The sequence below is a fragment of the Uloborus diversus genome, chromosome 4 (genome assembly GCF_026930045.1).
Source record: "Uloborus diversus isolate 005 chromosome 4, Udiv.v.3.1, whole genome shotgun sequence".
Lineage (NCBI taxonomy): Eukaryota > Metazoa > Arthropoda > Arachnida > Araneae > Uloboridae > Uloborus > Uloborus diversus.
Window position 1 is genome coordinate 79,196,264 of NC_072734.1, and position 15,391 is coordinate 79,211,654.

Below are 15,391 nucleotides of genomic sequence, written 5' to 3' on the forward strand. Positions count from 1 at the left end.
TTGGTATTGTCCCCTGAAAATTGTTTGTCACTGCAGCCCTGAAAACGAGGTTTGAGAAGCTTTTTAATGGTTTTAGTGGATGGAGGGGGCTTGCAAAGTATAGCATTTTGAAGACTTTCTTATTTTTAGACTGACTAGGGAGAAAGAAAAAATAAATAAATAATGGGGCGGGGTGGGGGGGGTAAAAGAAATATGAGGTGTGGGACGAAATAACCTCATCAATAATCAGCAACTTTTGAAATTTATTTTGAGGTTCTTTTTAAAAGCAATTTAAAAATTTCCCAAAACGTTAAGCAATCTTCGGAAAGGAAGAATTCTAAAATCCTCCCCTGAAAGGTAAAACGCAATTTTAGGTCATCTTTGGAGACGTTGAGAGGTAAGGGAAGGTTTTAGGGATCTTCCTACGAAACTTTTCAAAATTGAAATCTTAAAGGCACAATTTCAGATTACTTTTGGTAGTAACCTTAGTTGGGTGCAGATTAAATGAGAAATGTAAATAAAGGAATTGAGCATGTGGCATACAAAATTAAAACTAGAGAAAAAAATCAATACAAAGTCAAAAAATGGCACTTTTTATTATGAAGACTGTGCACAGCGGGTAATTAAAATTTGGGCACATAATTACCCATTCAGCAATAAATTGAACTAGTAGAAACTCTAGAGTATGGCTGGCACTAAGACTTAACAGCAAGTGGACAATAACAGAAACACTGTCCACCGCTAATACATTTCTTAGTTGAAATTATCTTCATGCAACAGAGACAAAATACATAGTTAACAAATAAGGTTTGATAAATAGTGATAGACATGATCAAAATTACCACTGAAAATAGTACTGTTGAAATGATATTGTTTTGATAAACATAATTTTCAACATTCAACAGTTTTATAACTGTGCAAATTTATGACGAGTACTGTCAATTATGACCAACATTTTTTACTTTAAAATAATTTCTTGAAAATAAAGTTTCTAATTGTATCTCAGGCATTTTAAAAGATACAACTGCATTGTTATTTTATGCTTATATAGAAAACAAATTTCTAGTTATCTTTCAAATTATATATTAAAGAAGCATAGTTTTAAACATTGTTTTCTTTCCTCAAATTATAGTGTCTCTGAAACACGAAGAATATATATGGCATAAGCTATACATAAAATCTATGATAAAACACTGTAAAAAGACAATACAAAAATATTATAAAATAAGCATTTAACATTGTAGATTAATTTTTTAGCATTAGGCATGATAGTGAAAAAAATGCATCTCTCATACTTATTACAATATTTACAAGCTAAATGTTATCAAATAGCTAAAATTAATGCTAAAACAGGTACAGTATATAAATGCAAAAAATGCATATCATCTATAATGTCATGTGATACTTGCAGGAAAACTTATAAATATAAAACACAGAAATCAAAATCAATTACATAATGTTTTTATTTTGTTTAAAATTAATTCTTAACATTAGAGAAGAACTACAAAAGTAATAAATTGTGTATTCTGAATAAGTCAGAATGATTAACTATTTTTTTTTTTTTAATCAAGTGCAATACAAAAATAAATGAAGGGGAAAAAACACGGAATAAAAGTGCATTGTAATAAATACTATACAGAATGTACTCTAATACAGTTTACTAACTTTTGTGGTAAAACATAAAATAATATGGAATATAGTTATCTAAAAACTGGTAAACTTACAAACAAATTAAAAATAAAACTTTTCTTTTTTTACTACAAAATAATTTAATTAAAACACAATACGACCACTTAACAGGGAAAATAAAGAAATTACAAAGATAATACATAAAAGATACATATAGAAAGATGAACACAGGAATTTTTTTAGATAATCCACATCAAAACAATATAGAAGTTTCAAGAAATGCATACCTGCCAACTTTTCAAATTCGAAAAGAATGTGAAAGTTAAACAGCAGAATATTAAGGGGGCAAAAAAAAAAAAAAAAAAAAAAAAAACACCATATTTTACCACTATATATCTTTATTAGCACTCATAGTATTTTTTCCAGTCGCAATAGAATTATGTGATTATTAAGCAGGATATTATTTTGAAAATAAATTTGAATTTTAAAACCCTTAAATCATACTTTACATTAAATCTTATGTCAAAAAGATCTTAGCAAAAAAAATCAACAAGAATTCTCATCTAGTAGCAAAAAGCATATTTTACAGAGACATTCGTAAGAATAAATACCTAATCATTGTCTGATTCAGAACCAGATAAAGACTACCATTTTAGGGGAGGAGGGGATGATGCTGGAGAATTAAGAGTTATGGGCACAAGACGTTTCTGGAACTGGTCAATTAAAAGCACCAAATTAGCAAGGAATAAGGTTCTTCATAGGACATAAACTTTATCAAATGATTTCATATGCAATGAAAGGAAGTGTTATTTCAAATACTTTCTTAAAAAGTAATTACTGAATTAAAAAGAGATTTAAATTATCGAATTCACTTACATTTGATTCATAAAGTATTTGAACACAATGCATAATAATAGATTTGCATGATATTCAACATCTATTCCTCTTGTTTTACAATTATTAAATTATAACCATGCACAACACGCAAGGATGGATAATGTCGACCGTTGAGGGGGGGGGGGGGGTATGCCTTCATGAACTTCTCCACCTGCCTCTAGTCTGATTGCTATATTGATTCATTGTTAAATCAATGAATGTCTTATTTTCCTTTAGATGAACAAATTTGTCTGAACTTAAGGAGACTGCAGTTAAAAGCAAAAAAGTATTCCAAGTCTTGATAAGGATAAACTGAATGTGTATTTCAAGGCATAAGTGTTGTAAATGAAACAGACACAAGTATCTTCAGAAAGGGGGAGGGAGAGGGTGATACAAGTAATTGACAGTAAGTTACAGCCCTAATTCCCCCCAGAACTACATGCAATATACCAGACAGCCCGGTTATCACATCCTGCCACTTTGATGGCACCCTCAGCTTCAATGAGATGACATCTGCCTCCAGCTTGGTTATTCACTATTCCTGACTGAGGAGTTCAAATAAAAACGAAACTGCAGTCTCAGGATGTGATAACTGGGCTGTCTGGTATATTGTGTGTAGTTATGCCTTAGCCCTGGCTTAGGGGCAGTAACTTACTGCAAAATACCTAAGCTTCGAATTCAATTCACGGGTTGAACTGCACCATACTGCTGATACTCTTCAATGAGATGACATCTATCTCCAGCTTGGTTATTCACTATTCCTGACTAAGGAGTTCTAATAAGAACATGTTGCATGTAATACAAGTACTTGGTTTGTCATAGCTACATGCACTCTTACTTTTAAAATTTTAATGCATATTTGTAGCATTGATAACAGAAATTTCCTATGAAAGAGAGTATAAATCAGAGAAAAATGCACTATTGGAATCATGGAAGTGTTGGCAGGTATATGAATGAGTATTTAAACGCTATCATGTTATTAAATGATTTTTTACACATTTCAATAACAATTAAAAAACATAGAATATGTGTAGAAAAGGTAATTTCAGCATTATGATTTTTATACTATAAAAAATAATGGTATGGTATTGTAATAAATCAATGATCGTAACATAACTGCAATTTGGTTCAATGTCTTTTTTTAGATCACTTTTAAATATATCATTTCGATTATGAAACAAATGTCTGTATCAGTTGAACTATTTTATGACATGTTCACACTCAATGAAAGTTTTGATAAAAACTTGAAACCTGCTCAAACAGTAACTGTGGAATATCTCAAAGAATAGGCAATACTTATGAAATTTTATGACATTGTAAGCACTGAGGTATGTAAAATTAGTCTGCAATGTAGTTTTCACATCTAAATAGAATGCATCTTCTGTAATTATTTATCCTGGTTGATTTCCTAGATTGCAATGGCTAAGCAATCTAAACAATGTTAAAGGAATAAGTTTATTTCCCTTGATTCATTGAATCCATATTCTGAAATCTTATACACATTTTTAAGTATATTCTTTGGTTTTATTTCTTTAAAAAACTCAAACATTTCACACAATGTCAGTCACTGGAAAATGAAGGGGAAGTTTTTCAAGATTGAGACACAGGTAGGGATAACTGGTTTACCTGAAATTAAAAAAAAAAGAAAAAAAAATCAGTTCTGCATGCATTAATACAAAGCTATTCTCTTTACATGCAACACAATAACGCAACCTTTTCCAGCAATAAAACACATCAGATACACAGCGATTGACAAATTCATCGCAGAAGCATCTGAAAATGATAATTAAAGATTGAAATTGGAGTGTCAAACAATTTTTTTTTGTTTTGTTTTTTCCGTCAAATTGAAGTATGCCCAAGCATTGTAAAACAACGTTGTCAGGGTCCGCCAGTGTGATGGAGAACGCAGAAAGTGCCAAGCAAAAAAATGGAAAACGCAGTAAGTGCCGTAATCCACCTGGAATCTTATTTTTGATGCCCTGTAAAATTTGTTATTTGGCACTTACTGCGTTTTCCATTTTAGTCTTCAACTATAACCAATGTATTAAATTTGCTGCCTTAAAGCTTACTGAAAGAAATCTGACGAGGACACCGTATGACTTTCATTACATGACTATCAAATAATACAATTTTTAGTAACTAAAAATAAAATCTCAGTGAAATATGAAAGCCAAAATCTTTACAGGTTATACAAGTGCTTTAACAGTGTGCAGTAAAGTGTAGTGGTTTGGTTTTTTTAAAAAAAGATTTTTTTTTGTTACATTCAAATACACAATTCAAAAGTAGTGAATTCTATTTAAAACATTTCATTATTGTCATGTCAATGGTAGCATAGGTTATATTTTTTAAATAGTTCCTAAAACAAAGATAGCAGATGATAATTAGCGTAAAGCTAGTTCTTATTGTGGTGAAAACAGTAGTTATTTTCCTCTTCTACTTTGAATCTTTAGCATTTAAGTGTTTTATTTTGTTTAGTAAGTCTTAAGCTTGAAAGTAAGTTAAAAGGTAAGGTTTACAGGTTTTGTGTGTGTTCTGTTTATAAGTTCAAAAACAGTAAATCAATCTTCTTCTGTAAAAAGAGAAAAAAAAAATTTCTGCAAATTTATTTTATTTAGCTAAGAAATATGTTTCAACAAGGGTTTTTCCTTGGGTTTGAAAAAGTTAATTCATGTTCATCACATTTAATTTAAATTTTTTTAAAAAAGGGCTTTTTTTTAAAATATTCATTAACTTTAAGAACTAGTGACATCAATGAAAAGACTTAGATGGTCAAAATTAACAAGTTGATAGTATTGATACATCTACCCAAAAACATCGCTGTTTAGAAATATCGATGTTCTAAAACATCTGACTTTTTAATTCCTGCATAATAAACTCTAACAAGAAGTTCTGTCTAGAACTAGACGAGCCTACTTTCCCGTATACCCATACTATTTTCTAGTACCTGATCAATATTCTCAAAAATAGCTAAAATCGCAAATGTTTTCAAACATATTTTAAAAATACTTTAAGCTGATTTCTAGGAATAAAATATTCCTCATCCATCTAAAAAAAATTAGATGCATAAAAAAAAAAAAAAAAAAAAAAAAAAATAGCAGCAATTTTTAAACAAAGCAGCTAATACACTTTTTGCCATTAAAAAAATCTTTAACAGCTTTCAAAACGAAAAAATAATAATTAAAATTAATAAGCTCATTAAAATAAATACATCATATCAAAAAAAAAAGAAAATCGTTTCTTTTTCCCCTGTTGCTAAAACCAATTTTTTAAATGAATTAATACACTTACCAAAATAAGTAAAAACAATAAAATGTCAACTTAAAGAAATAATTTTCATTGTCAAAAAAAAAAAAAAAATCGTCTGAGCATATTTTTATGTAGAAACATAAATGACTTCGAGTTTATTCGCCAAAAACTGAATACCTAAATTAAAACTTTAGCGTGAAAATAAAAACGAGTCATATCAACAATAATTATTTCACAGTTAAAACCATAGCTGCGGAGTCGGAGTCAATCTCATTTTGGGATAAAGGAGTCGGAGACGAATATCCAAGAATCGGAGGCAGTCATTTGTCCTCCGTGTATAAATTTTTGCCAAAGCTACGAAGTCAGAGTCGAAGTCGGGGAGTCGGAGCCCGATTAATTGTCGGGCACAGGAGTCGGAGTCAGGTGCCTCTAAATTCTCGGAGTCGGAGTCTGGAGTCAAGAGCTATTTCCAACAAAATTTGTTTGAAGTAAATCCGCCTCTAAGTACGGAATCTACATTGACTTTCAGTTTCCCCGTAGGCGCTAATGTTGAGGGATTTGAACTGTACAAAATTGAACGGAAAATTGTTCAAATCAAAAAGATATTTCATAAACAAGTTTTTCATCAAAAGCTTTTTCCTACAAAGTTTGTTTGACGCAAATTCGCCTCACAGTTCGGAATTGCCTTGAATTTCCCCGTAGGCGCTAATGTTAAGTTTTTTTGAACTGTTCAAAATTGTACAAAAAATAGTTCAAATCAAAAAGTGAAATATGGGAATGAGATGTCCTCTCCGAGATCTTTCGAACAAAAAAAAGATTGTTCGAATCGGACTATTCATTCAAAAGTTATTAGGGGGGGGGGGGGGACACACACAGACCGACAGACATTTTCCCCCATCTCAATACCCTACTTTCCAATTTTTAATTTTTTGATATTTATTTAATTATTTTATTTATTTTTGACTTTTTTTTTTGTTTTTCGCGATATTTTTAAGATGCATTAAGCCTTCTTTCATGCTTTTTTCTTCTTTTTTTGACTTTTACTGGGAAAGTAGGCTAAAAACAGTTACATAGAATAAATTACAGTAGGCACTGCTTAATGTGATCACTTTGGGACAAATGCAATTTGATAACAATAACCGATTGACAACAATAACCAAAAAGAATGTAGGAGTTACAAAATGATTTTTTTTTTTAAAATTAAGAAGCATTTATTTTTACAAAAACAAATTAAAAATTAGAATGACTCAACTAAACACAGTTTTAAATCATAAAAGGGAAAATTAAAATTTGTTAATTTTTAAACACATATCAAGAGATGAAATAAAATATTACTCAGGATTCACAAAAGTCTTTCAATGTCGTTTGAACTGTCTTTTGTCTGAGCAAAGTGTTTATGATGCCTTCGTACTTGTTTTGTTTGAGAAAATCGTCAGCAGTCCCTATGCGTTGCACCCCCAAGACACGTCGAGTTTCTTTCATTTCTGCAGCAGTGGGAGGATTTCCCACACAATTATAAGCATAGCAGTCCTTTTCATCTGAAGTAGTTTCATTGTTTTCTTTTAATGCAGAACAAGATGTAACTTGGCACACATCTCCTTCAGACATTGTTGTAGCCACTTGAATGTTTTCATCTATGGACATTCAGCAAAGTCATTTTCACTCATATCAGTTGGTATGAGTGATGCATCGCCCGATTCTGGCTCTGCTGCTTCATCCAATTCCATGGGATTGAATCCTCCATGTGAAAAACAATTAGGTATTTTTGTTTCAGTCACTCTTTCCCGAGCCATTGCTAAAAGATGGAGTGCCTGGAGGAGATTTGTTTTCTTAGCTAAATTGTTGGCATTTTGTGAATACATATTTTCTATTTCTTCTAAAACTCTCATGCGCATTTCAGCACGGTAGTACGCTTTTAAAGTGCGAATTATTCCTTGGTCACATGGCTAAAGAATTGATGTAGTGTTGGCAAGCAGGAAAGTGAATTTAATATGATGTCAGCATCGTGGGTGCAGCAGTTATCAATGAGCAAAACGATATCATGATTTAATTTTTTATCCCAATTCAAAAGCCCGTCTTTGAACAGTTCAGTTGTCATCCAAACTGTTATATTTGCAGCATAATCAAAAGACAATTTTTTAATGCCTTTGAAGCACCTCGGCTTTTTGTTTTTCCCGATAACAAAAAGTTTCTTCTTTTCCCCAGTCATGCTTGCACAACAGAGTACAGTTGTTCTTTCTTTTGAAGTCTTACATCCCTTAGCATAGTAATTTTTGAACAAATAAGTATGCTCTGGCAGAGCACAAAAGTACAGTCAGGTTTCATCCGCATTAAAAAAATTTGTCGGGCGAATAATCAGCAATTATTTTTGGCCATTCCTTTGTGATCCATCGTTTTGCTGCTTGATAATCAGCATCCTTTTCTTCGCCATGAGTACGCTTAAACATTATGTTTTCTCTTTTTTTCCATTGGTTAAACCATCTGTCTGATGCTACAAAGTCCTCTTTCCCCATTTTCAAAGCTAGATCTTTCGCTTGTTGCCGCATTAGTGAACCGTTTACTCGCGCATCCTTTTCCCTGACGTTCGTAAGCCACAGTTTCAAAGCGAATTCAATTTCACCACCTTTTCCAGCACAGTTGCGCTTGTTGTTTAAATTTTCATTTAGCCTAGCTTTGTTTTCAATCTCTTTAATAACTTACACAGTAATGGCTGAGAAATTTTAAGCTGTGCTGCAGCATTTTTTGACTTATCTTAGGTAAATTGTCAAAGCATCTTAAAATGTCAATTTTTTCCTTGACAGATAAATCATGTCGCTTTTCTCCCATGGCTAAAATCTTTGACCGATTAGAATGAAGTTTTTAGTGTAGCTGAACAGGGAGAAAAAAATTCTTCTGCTTTACTGATAAGACAGGGAACTTGTTTTCCCAGAAGCTATTCTCTCTGAAAGTGGGAGGAGATCACCACCTGCAACATGTCTAAGGACTGGTTTTTCTCAAGTGTAAACAAAAGGCATCTTATGGGGAGTCCGTGGTCACTGAGAACGAAATTTCTGTTGTTTCATTCCTAGAAAAGATTGCATTGCTATGGAAAACCACAAAATGCCACACAGTAATTTGTTCTTGTCAGGGTTTGCCTTTGTACTTCTGTTGATTGAGGAACAAAAAAAAGGGAAAGAGTGATAACGATAAACGAAGTCTCTAATTTTAATATCCGATTTTTTGTAACACATGATAATACAAGTGTTCCGGGACTTCATGATTCTGATATAATATTAAGCGAATGATAACATTAACCATGATGACATTAAGCTGCGCCTACTGTACATGGAAGTATTATACAAATTACATTTAAAACTCAAATTTTATTAAAAGATTATAAATATTTATAGCGATTTGAAAATTTTACAAAGTACAACATTTCAAGTAAAATTGTAATATTTTAAATAAATGACTTATTAAGGGTGGAGACAGTATAAGTTCATTTTCATTTTAGAGGAAAAAAAAAACAAGACTATATTTGGAGAAAACTAGTAAGAAAATTGATGAAATCTTTGTTTTATGTTTCATTCCTTCATTTTTTAAAAACTATTTTAGTATACATCAGGCTTGGAGTAATCGCGGATTACATAATCGTAATCTGAGTAATCGATTACGATTTTCTGTAATCATAATCATAATGGTAATCTGTCGATGGGATACTCCCGTAATCGAAATCATAATCAGGATTTTCATGCGTAATCGTAACTGTAATCTAAGTAAAATAATCCGTAAATTCCCCCTTGTAATCGCGTAATCTTGACTTTCTAAAAGTGAAAAAATTTAAGCCGCCCTTTTAATAATGTATGTAAAGATAACATAGTTCAATAGTAAAATAGAAAACGACTTCTTTCTTTAAACGAGTACTCAGTGCTCGTCCCTGTTTGCAACCGAGAGTCATAAATCGAGCCCTATCTTAAGTACAATTAGTACCTTGTGGGCGCTTTTGACAGGAACGTATCAGGGCTTCTTGGAAACGTCTTCCCAAATCCTTACAATTGGTCATTCATCAGTTTCCCTTTCATCTGTCAATGTTAAGCAATCAAGCAAAGCACATTGCCGCCTCAAAACGTATTATAGCAGAAAAAGTACGATGATATCAAAAGTACAACTTAGCTTCGCGCAACAAAAAGCTTTTGGGGTTTTTATACTTTCATGAGAAAGTAGTAATGACTGAAAAAAGATTTTGTCAAAAGAAATCCGAATTCGCATTTGTGTTTCAGTGATTCTTTAAACACTCTTGTGTTTACACTTATTGCATTAATTTTTGGTACATGACATCTAATCTAAATCCTGGTGAGGAAGATTTCTTTTTTTTGTATGTTTTCAAAATAATTTCTCGCATCGTTTCATCTTAAATGTATGTTTATATGTTTACAACTGATATTATCCCTAATTAATGAGTATGTATGAAAGTAAAAAGTTTGCATGGATAGATTTTATAAAATTTGCTTCCGTTTCATTGTATCAAGGAATTAACAAATTTTAAAATTTAATTATCTTTTTATATCACATTTTTAAAGTGAGAAAAACTTCACTTCACTGCTGCATTAAAACTGTGATGTATAAATATTATTACAAAATACTCATTTATGCCAAAAAAAGGCTGTATGACTAAAAAGTGGAAATCATAGCAAAACATGTTATGCTGAATCTTATTTTTTTTTTCTTTTTATGAATGTTAAGTTGAAACCTTTTAGCACTTGTGAAAGTACAATTTCTTCAGTAAGTGATAGATTCAAGAATGAAATCAAAGCATATGCAAATAGCTTATCAAATGATCATTAAATTGGTCCTGTAGAGTTGTTGGGGTCTAATACTCATAATATCCTTCAGCTAAAAATAATACTACCCAAGTATTTTTCTAATTTCTGCGTCATCTGCTCCAGTTCAACGATTCCAGCATTGCTGGAATTTCTTTCACTTCTCAAAGAAAAAAAAAAAAAAAAAAAAACAGACATCTTTGAAGCATTAATTACACTCAAATGCATTTAATTCCTTTTTTTTTAAATTTTCAATTGTTTAGTTCTGTATCTTTTATTTACACTTTCTGCGTATTTTATTACATTGCAGTTTTTCTGCTTAAAGAATCATACGAGGTTCTTTTTTTTTTAAATAGCTGCATATTAAATTAACTGATAATATACTAAATAATTGAGAATACTACACAAAAGTGAAATATGCCACCCAGTTTTCAGAAATTATAAGCTCTAAAATGTTGAGCAGTTTAGCAGTAACTTATTGCCCTTAAGCCAGGGCTAAGGCAACGGCAAATTAATAATGAACAGCTGAGATGAGCCAATAACAATATGCACTGTGCATACATTTGAATAAAAGTGCTTATACCCGTACAATCATTGTAGCATATTCGAAGTTGTTCTTTTTCTATTCCAATTTTAAGAACCAAATTATCGTAAGATGGACGAGTAAATTACGAAATTATCATAACGCGGAACCGTAACATGGGCACAAACCAATTGGCAAGAAAATTCCCCATACATTATTTGTAAATATGCAGGCGAACCAAAAGACCTTTTAATTTTCTATTACAGGTAAAGCCGTGCGGGTACCACTAGTACAAAATAAAGTCATTAAGTTAATACTACATGGTAGTTACAATTATCTCTTTAATATTAAATCAAAAATAATAATTTTCAAAAATCACGTTGTTGATGCAAATGAGTGATATATCTACATTATAATACAAATCTGTAATCGTAATCAAAATCATAATCGGCATATTATAATCGTAATCGATTACATTTTCTACGTAATCGGATATTTGCTGTAATGGTAATTACGTTTTGCCAGAGGATTATAATCGTAATCATAATTGTAATCCCCCTTTCTTTGTGCCCGTAATCATAATTGTAATCGATTACATTCCCTTGTAGTTGACTCCAAGTCTGGTATACATCTAATATTTGTACAGTAAAACCTGTAAAGTTGACCACCTTTGTAAGTTGACCACCTGTCTATGTTGACCGCTTTTGTCAGGAACGGAATTAGTCCTATCTTATATAATGAAGGAAAACCTCTGTAACTTGACCACCTCTCTATCTTGACCACCTGTGTATCTTGACCACTAATGAACACCAAGTTTGGTTTGGAGTATTGTAAAAAACCCTTTGTAAGTTGACCACTTGGTTTATTTTTTAAAACTTAATTTAGCAAATTATTTTATTTTGTTATTATTATTTTTTATAACTTTCCAAGAATATTTTTGATGCCAGACCAGCATTTTACCAACTAAATGAAACTGCAGCATAACTAAATCTCCTTTTGAGTTTAACCACATGGGAAAACTACTAAGAACCCTTTTATTCTCCAAACTTGTTTTTCTTTTATTGTTAAGCGAAAATTTTGTAATTTTTGATTAGCTATAAATTTTTAGGAACTATTAATATAAGATGAGTAACTTTTCATAAACAATAAGACTTTTTTTTTTTTTTTTGATCAATTTACTGAAATTTTAAATTTGCATGACACATTATACGGCATTCTGGGAAAATAATCTCTAAAAATATTTGAATAATATCTTAAATTATTGTTTCAAAGTAATGCTAAACAATGAAAGTGAGTTGAACAGAAAGAGTAGGTGTCAATTAGTCAAAAAATGAATACATGGTGCAAGAATTACAAAAAAAAAAAATCATTACCCCCTTTATAAGTTGACGACCTGTCTAAGTTGAACACCAAAGTACTGCACCGCAAGTGGTCAACTTACGCAGGTTTCACTGTACTATCAAAAATTATTTTTAAATATTTAGCTCCCTTTGAAATTTTCATTTTATTAGTAAGTAAACTTAGGGTCTTATTCCAAAAGAGATTGGTAGCATTCTGCTTCAGACTGATGTCATAATTCTTCTTCACACTGTCTAAGTTTGAAATTTGTATGCAACATGGGTATGAGATAGGAATCCGGAGCGGAATGATTCTGCGCGGATGCCAGAACTAGTCTCCTACCTTTTTAGTTTATTTGAAGACTGGACAATAGTTATTTTTTTTAATGATCCTTTCAAATGTTCTAATCCAATGTAACACATAATTATTTTTGCAACTCTACACTAAACTAATAAATATATACATATATTAAATCTTTTCATAATTAAATTATTTTCAGAGCTATTGCCTGCTGCATTCATACAATGTACATTCTTCATATTTTCATTGAATTTGATTATAACTAAATGTTTTAAACTATTTGACAAAACTCACATGCATAAGTATCAAGAAAATATCTTTCATACCGGCTGCACTGGTTGAGTCATCATCTGTGGAAATGGATCCATCAGGTGACTCATTCCGACTGGGCCTTTTGGTATTTCTTCATTTTTCTCATCTTCTCGTCTTTTTAAACAAGCAACTTTGGGATTCAGGTTTCGCTCTGAAAAAAGTTCAAAATATTTATATTTTCAGTCATTTTGTCATTTATATTTTCAGTAAAAATACATACGAAGTAATTCAGGTTTCATACCTTCTGAATAATTATACCTTCTTGAGCCTAATAATTGAAACAGTTAGAAGCAAAGGGATGTAAATGCCACAAAAAACAATATAAATGGTAAGTATAAATGTAAGTAAAATGGAGAGTATAAATGGTAAGAAAAACTCTCCTGTTTTGAGGGCAAGAGATAGAACTAGTATCACTGATAAGTGTTGCTGCACATCTGGATTTAGTGAATTTAAAATTTTCAATAAAAGCCTACCTAGAATCTGAACTTCAAATGTATTTTTCTCATTACTTTAAAAAGTCCATGTCCCTTTGCTTCTCACGGCCGCAATTGATATTTCCATTTTTAATTTTTTTCTTAATATGTTCATACTTGTGTTATAAATCTAGGAAATGATGATCTTATTGAGAAGAAATGTTTCAAGAAAACAACTGCTGTCCTTGCTTGTGGGATGGCACTATATTATATAACTCCCCATTTCAAAAATTTAATTTCTCCTCTCTCATTATTTCTTAATTGAGTAATAAACAGAAATTTAAACAATTTTGTACAAAACTGCAATGTGCTTAAAAGATTCATTGACATCATAAAAAATAAACTAAAAAGCTTTCAATTCACTCTCATTAATATTAATGATTAATAATTCACTATATAAAAAGTACATGGAATTTTTAAGAACAGAACTTTTTGCTATCAGCAAAGCAATAAAAAAAAAGTACAGATTTTTATAAACAAATACTTTTAAAAGCCAATGTTATGCTTGTTTATTGGGTATATCAGAAGTAATTTTTGATGAAACCACATCATTGTAATGTACACCAAGGAATATACAGAAAAACTTACCTCGAACCTGATTTTCCAGGGAAGAAATTACTTCAACTGCTTGGTAAAGAATATTTAATTTTGTTAAAGCTCTGTCTGTTTTCAAATGCAATGAGCACATGCGCCCAAGTTCTTTAAAAGCTTCATTGATGTCTCTGACACGGATCCTTAAATGAGCAAAATGAAACAGGGTGAAAAACAAACTTAAGTATTAAATAATATAAGCAAGAGAAAATAAATCTTAACATTTATTTCTAAATCATACAGTGATAATTTGTATTAAATGATATTTTATTTGCATGAATTGATAATGAAGTTCAAATAGTATTGCAAGATTCTTTTAGTGTTTTTTTAATAGACCAGGGTTTGTACGCTCCCTTCCAAAACTCCTCCAATACTCCTTCATTCTGGAATTTTTTTTAAAGGTCCCCTTCAAACTTCTTCATTTTGGTTTTTACTCTTTCAAAACTCCTTCTTTTTTAGTTCAAGACTACATAATCTTCCCTCATGACAGTAACTTAAAATACTTTGATCGACAACTAACGTCATCATAAGGGTGATTTTAATGTAGTAATTTTGTGCATTAATTTTGTTCAGAAAAAATGTGATTTACAAATTCATCATAGTTAGGGCATAAAAGTTGAAGGTGAACATTTTATTAGAAGACTAAGACATTTCATAACTGAAGTAAAAGATGTTGGTGATTGGATTTTTTTTTTTTTTTCAAGTTTTATAGTTATTGTTTTTCCCTCCTTCACACTTTCAGCAGCAAAAGTCAGGTTGTCTAATTATTATTTAAATATTTAAAAATATAAGTAGATGTACTATATTAAGTGATTGTGTTAAAAAAACAACTTTTTAGTAAATCGAAGTTATGATATTGTAAAAAGGGTCATCCACGAGTGATGTCATGTCTTGAGGAGGAGGAGACGGTCTCATGAAATTGTGACAAGGGGAAGAGAGAGGGTGACAAAAAGTGACATCACACAGTTATTGTAACAATCTTAATATATAAAAATCTTCTGTGTGGACGTTTGTCGCCATAAGGCTTTTAAACGGCTGGATCGATTTTGATCAAATTTTTTGTGTGTAATTAAGATGTGACAAGCATGGTTTCGAAGCATGATGGATTGAATCGGAAACGATTTTGTTAATTAATTTAAGCATTGGAAGGTTATATCTCCCAAATGATTAATATTTATTTTAACCTTTTGTTGAGCGAGAACTGAAATAAATATTTTACCCGTTGTCAAAGGACAATAAGAAAGCCAGCTCTGCTTTTTGTAATGTGATTTCCCCCTGTGATATGTCAATTGAGAATAAAACGTAGAGAGAGACTGAAGACTTCA

General features: G+C 31.1%; 1 protein-coding gene across 2 annotated transcripts in view; it reads right to left on the reverse strand.

Moving 5' to 3' along the window:
• Positions 1-571: 571 nt before the first annotated feature.
• The window catches only part of LOC129219807 (transcription factor 12-like), a 95,537-nt gene continuing 80,717 nt past the window's right edge, over positions 572-15,391 (reverse strand). The window contains exons 13-15 of one of the 2 annotated variants that reach the window (XM_054854110.1): positions 14,064-14,209; positions 13,017-13,153; positions 572-4,110 (exon numbers count right to left, since the gene is read on the reverse strand). In XM_054854110.1, the coding sequence (XP_054710085.1) occupies positions 4,075-4,110; positions 13,017-13,153; positions 14,064-14,209 (319 nt within the window). In that variant the 3' untranslated portion in view covers positions 572-4,074. Of the gene's footprint in view, positions 4,111-12,984; positions 13,154-14,063; positions 14,210-15,391 lie in introns of both variants that reach the window. The other variant, XM_054854111.1, reaches the window with a different exon arrangement.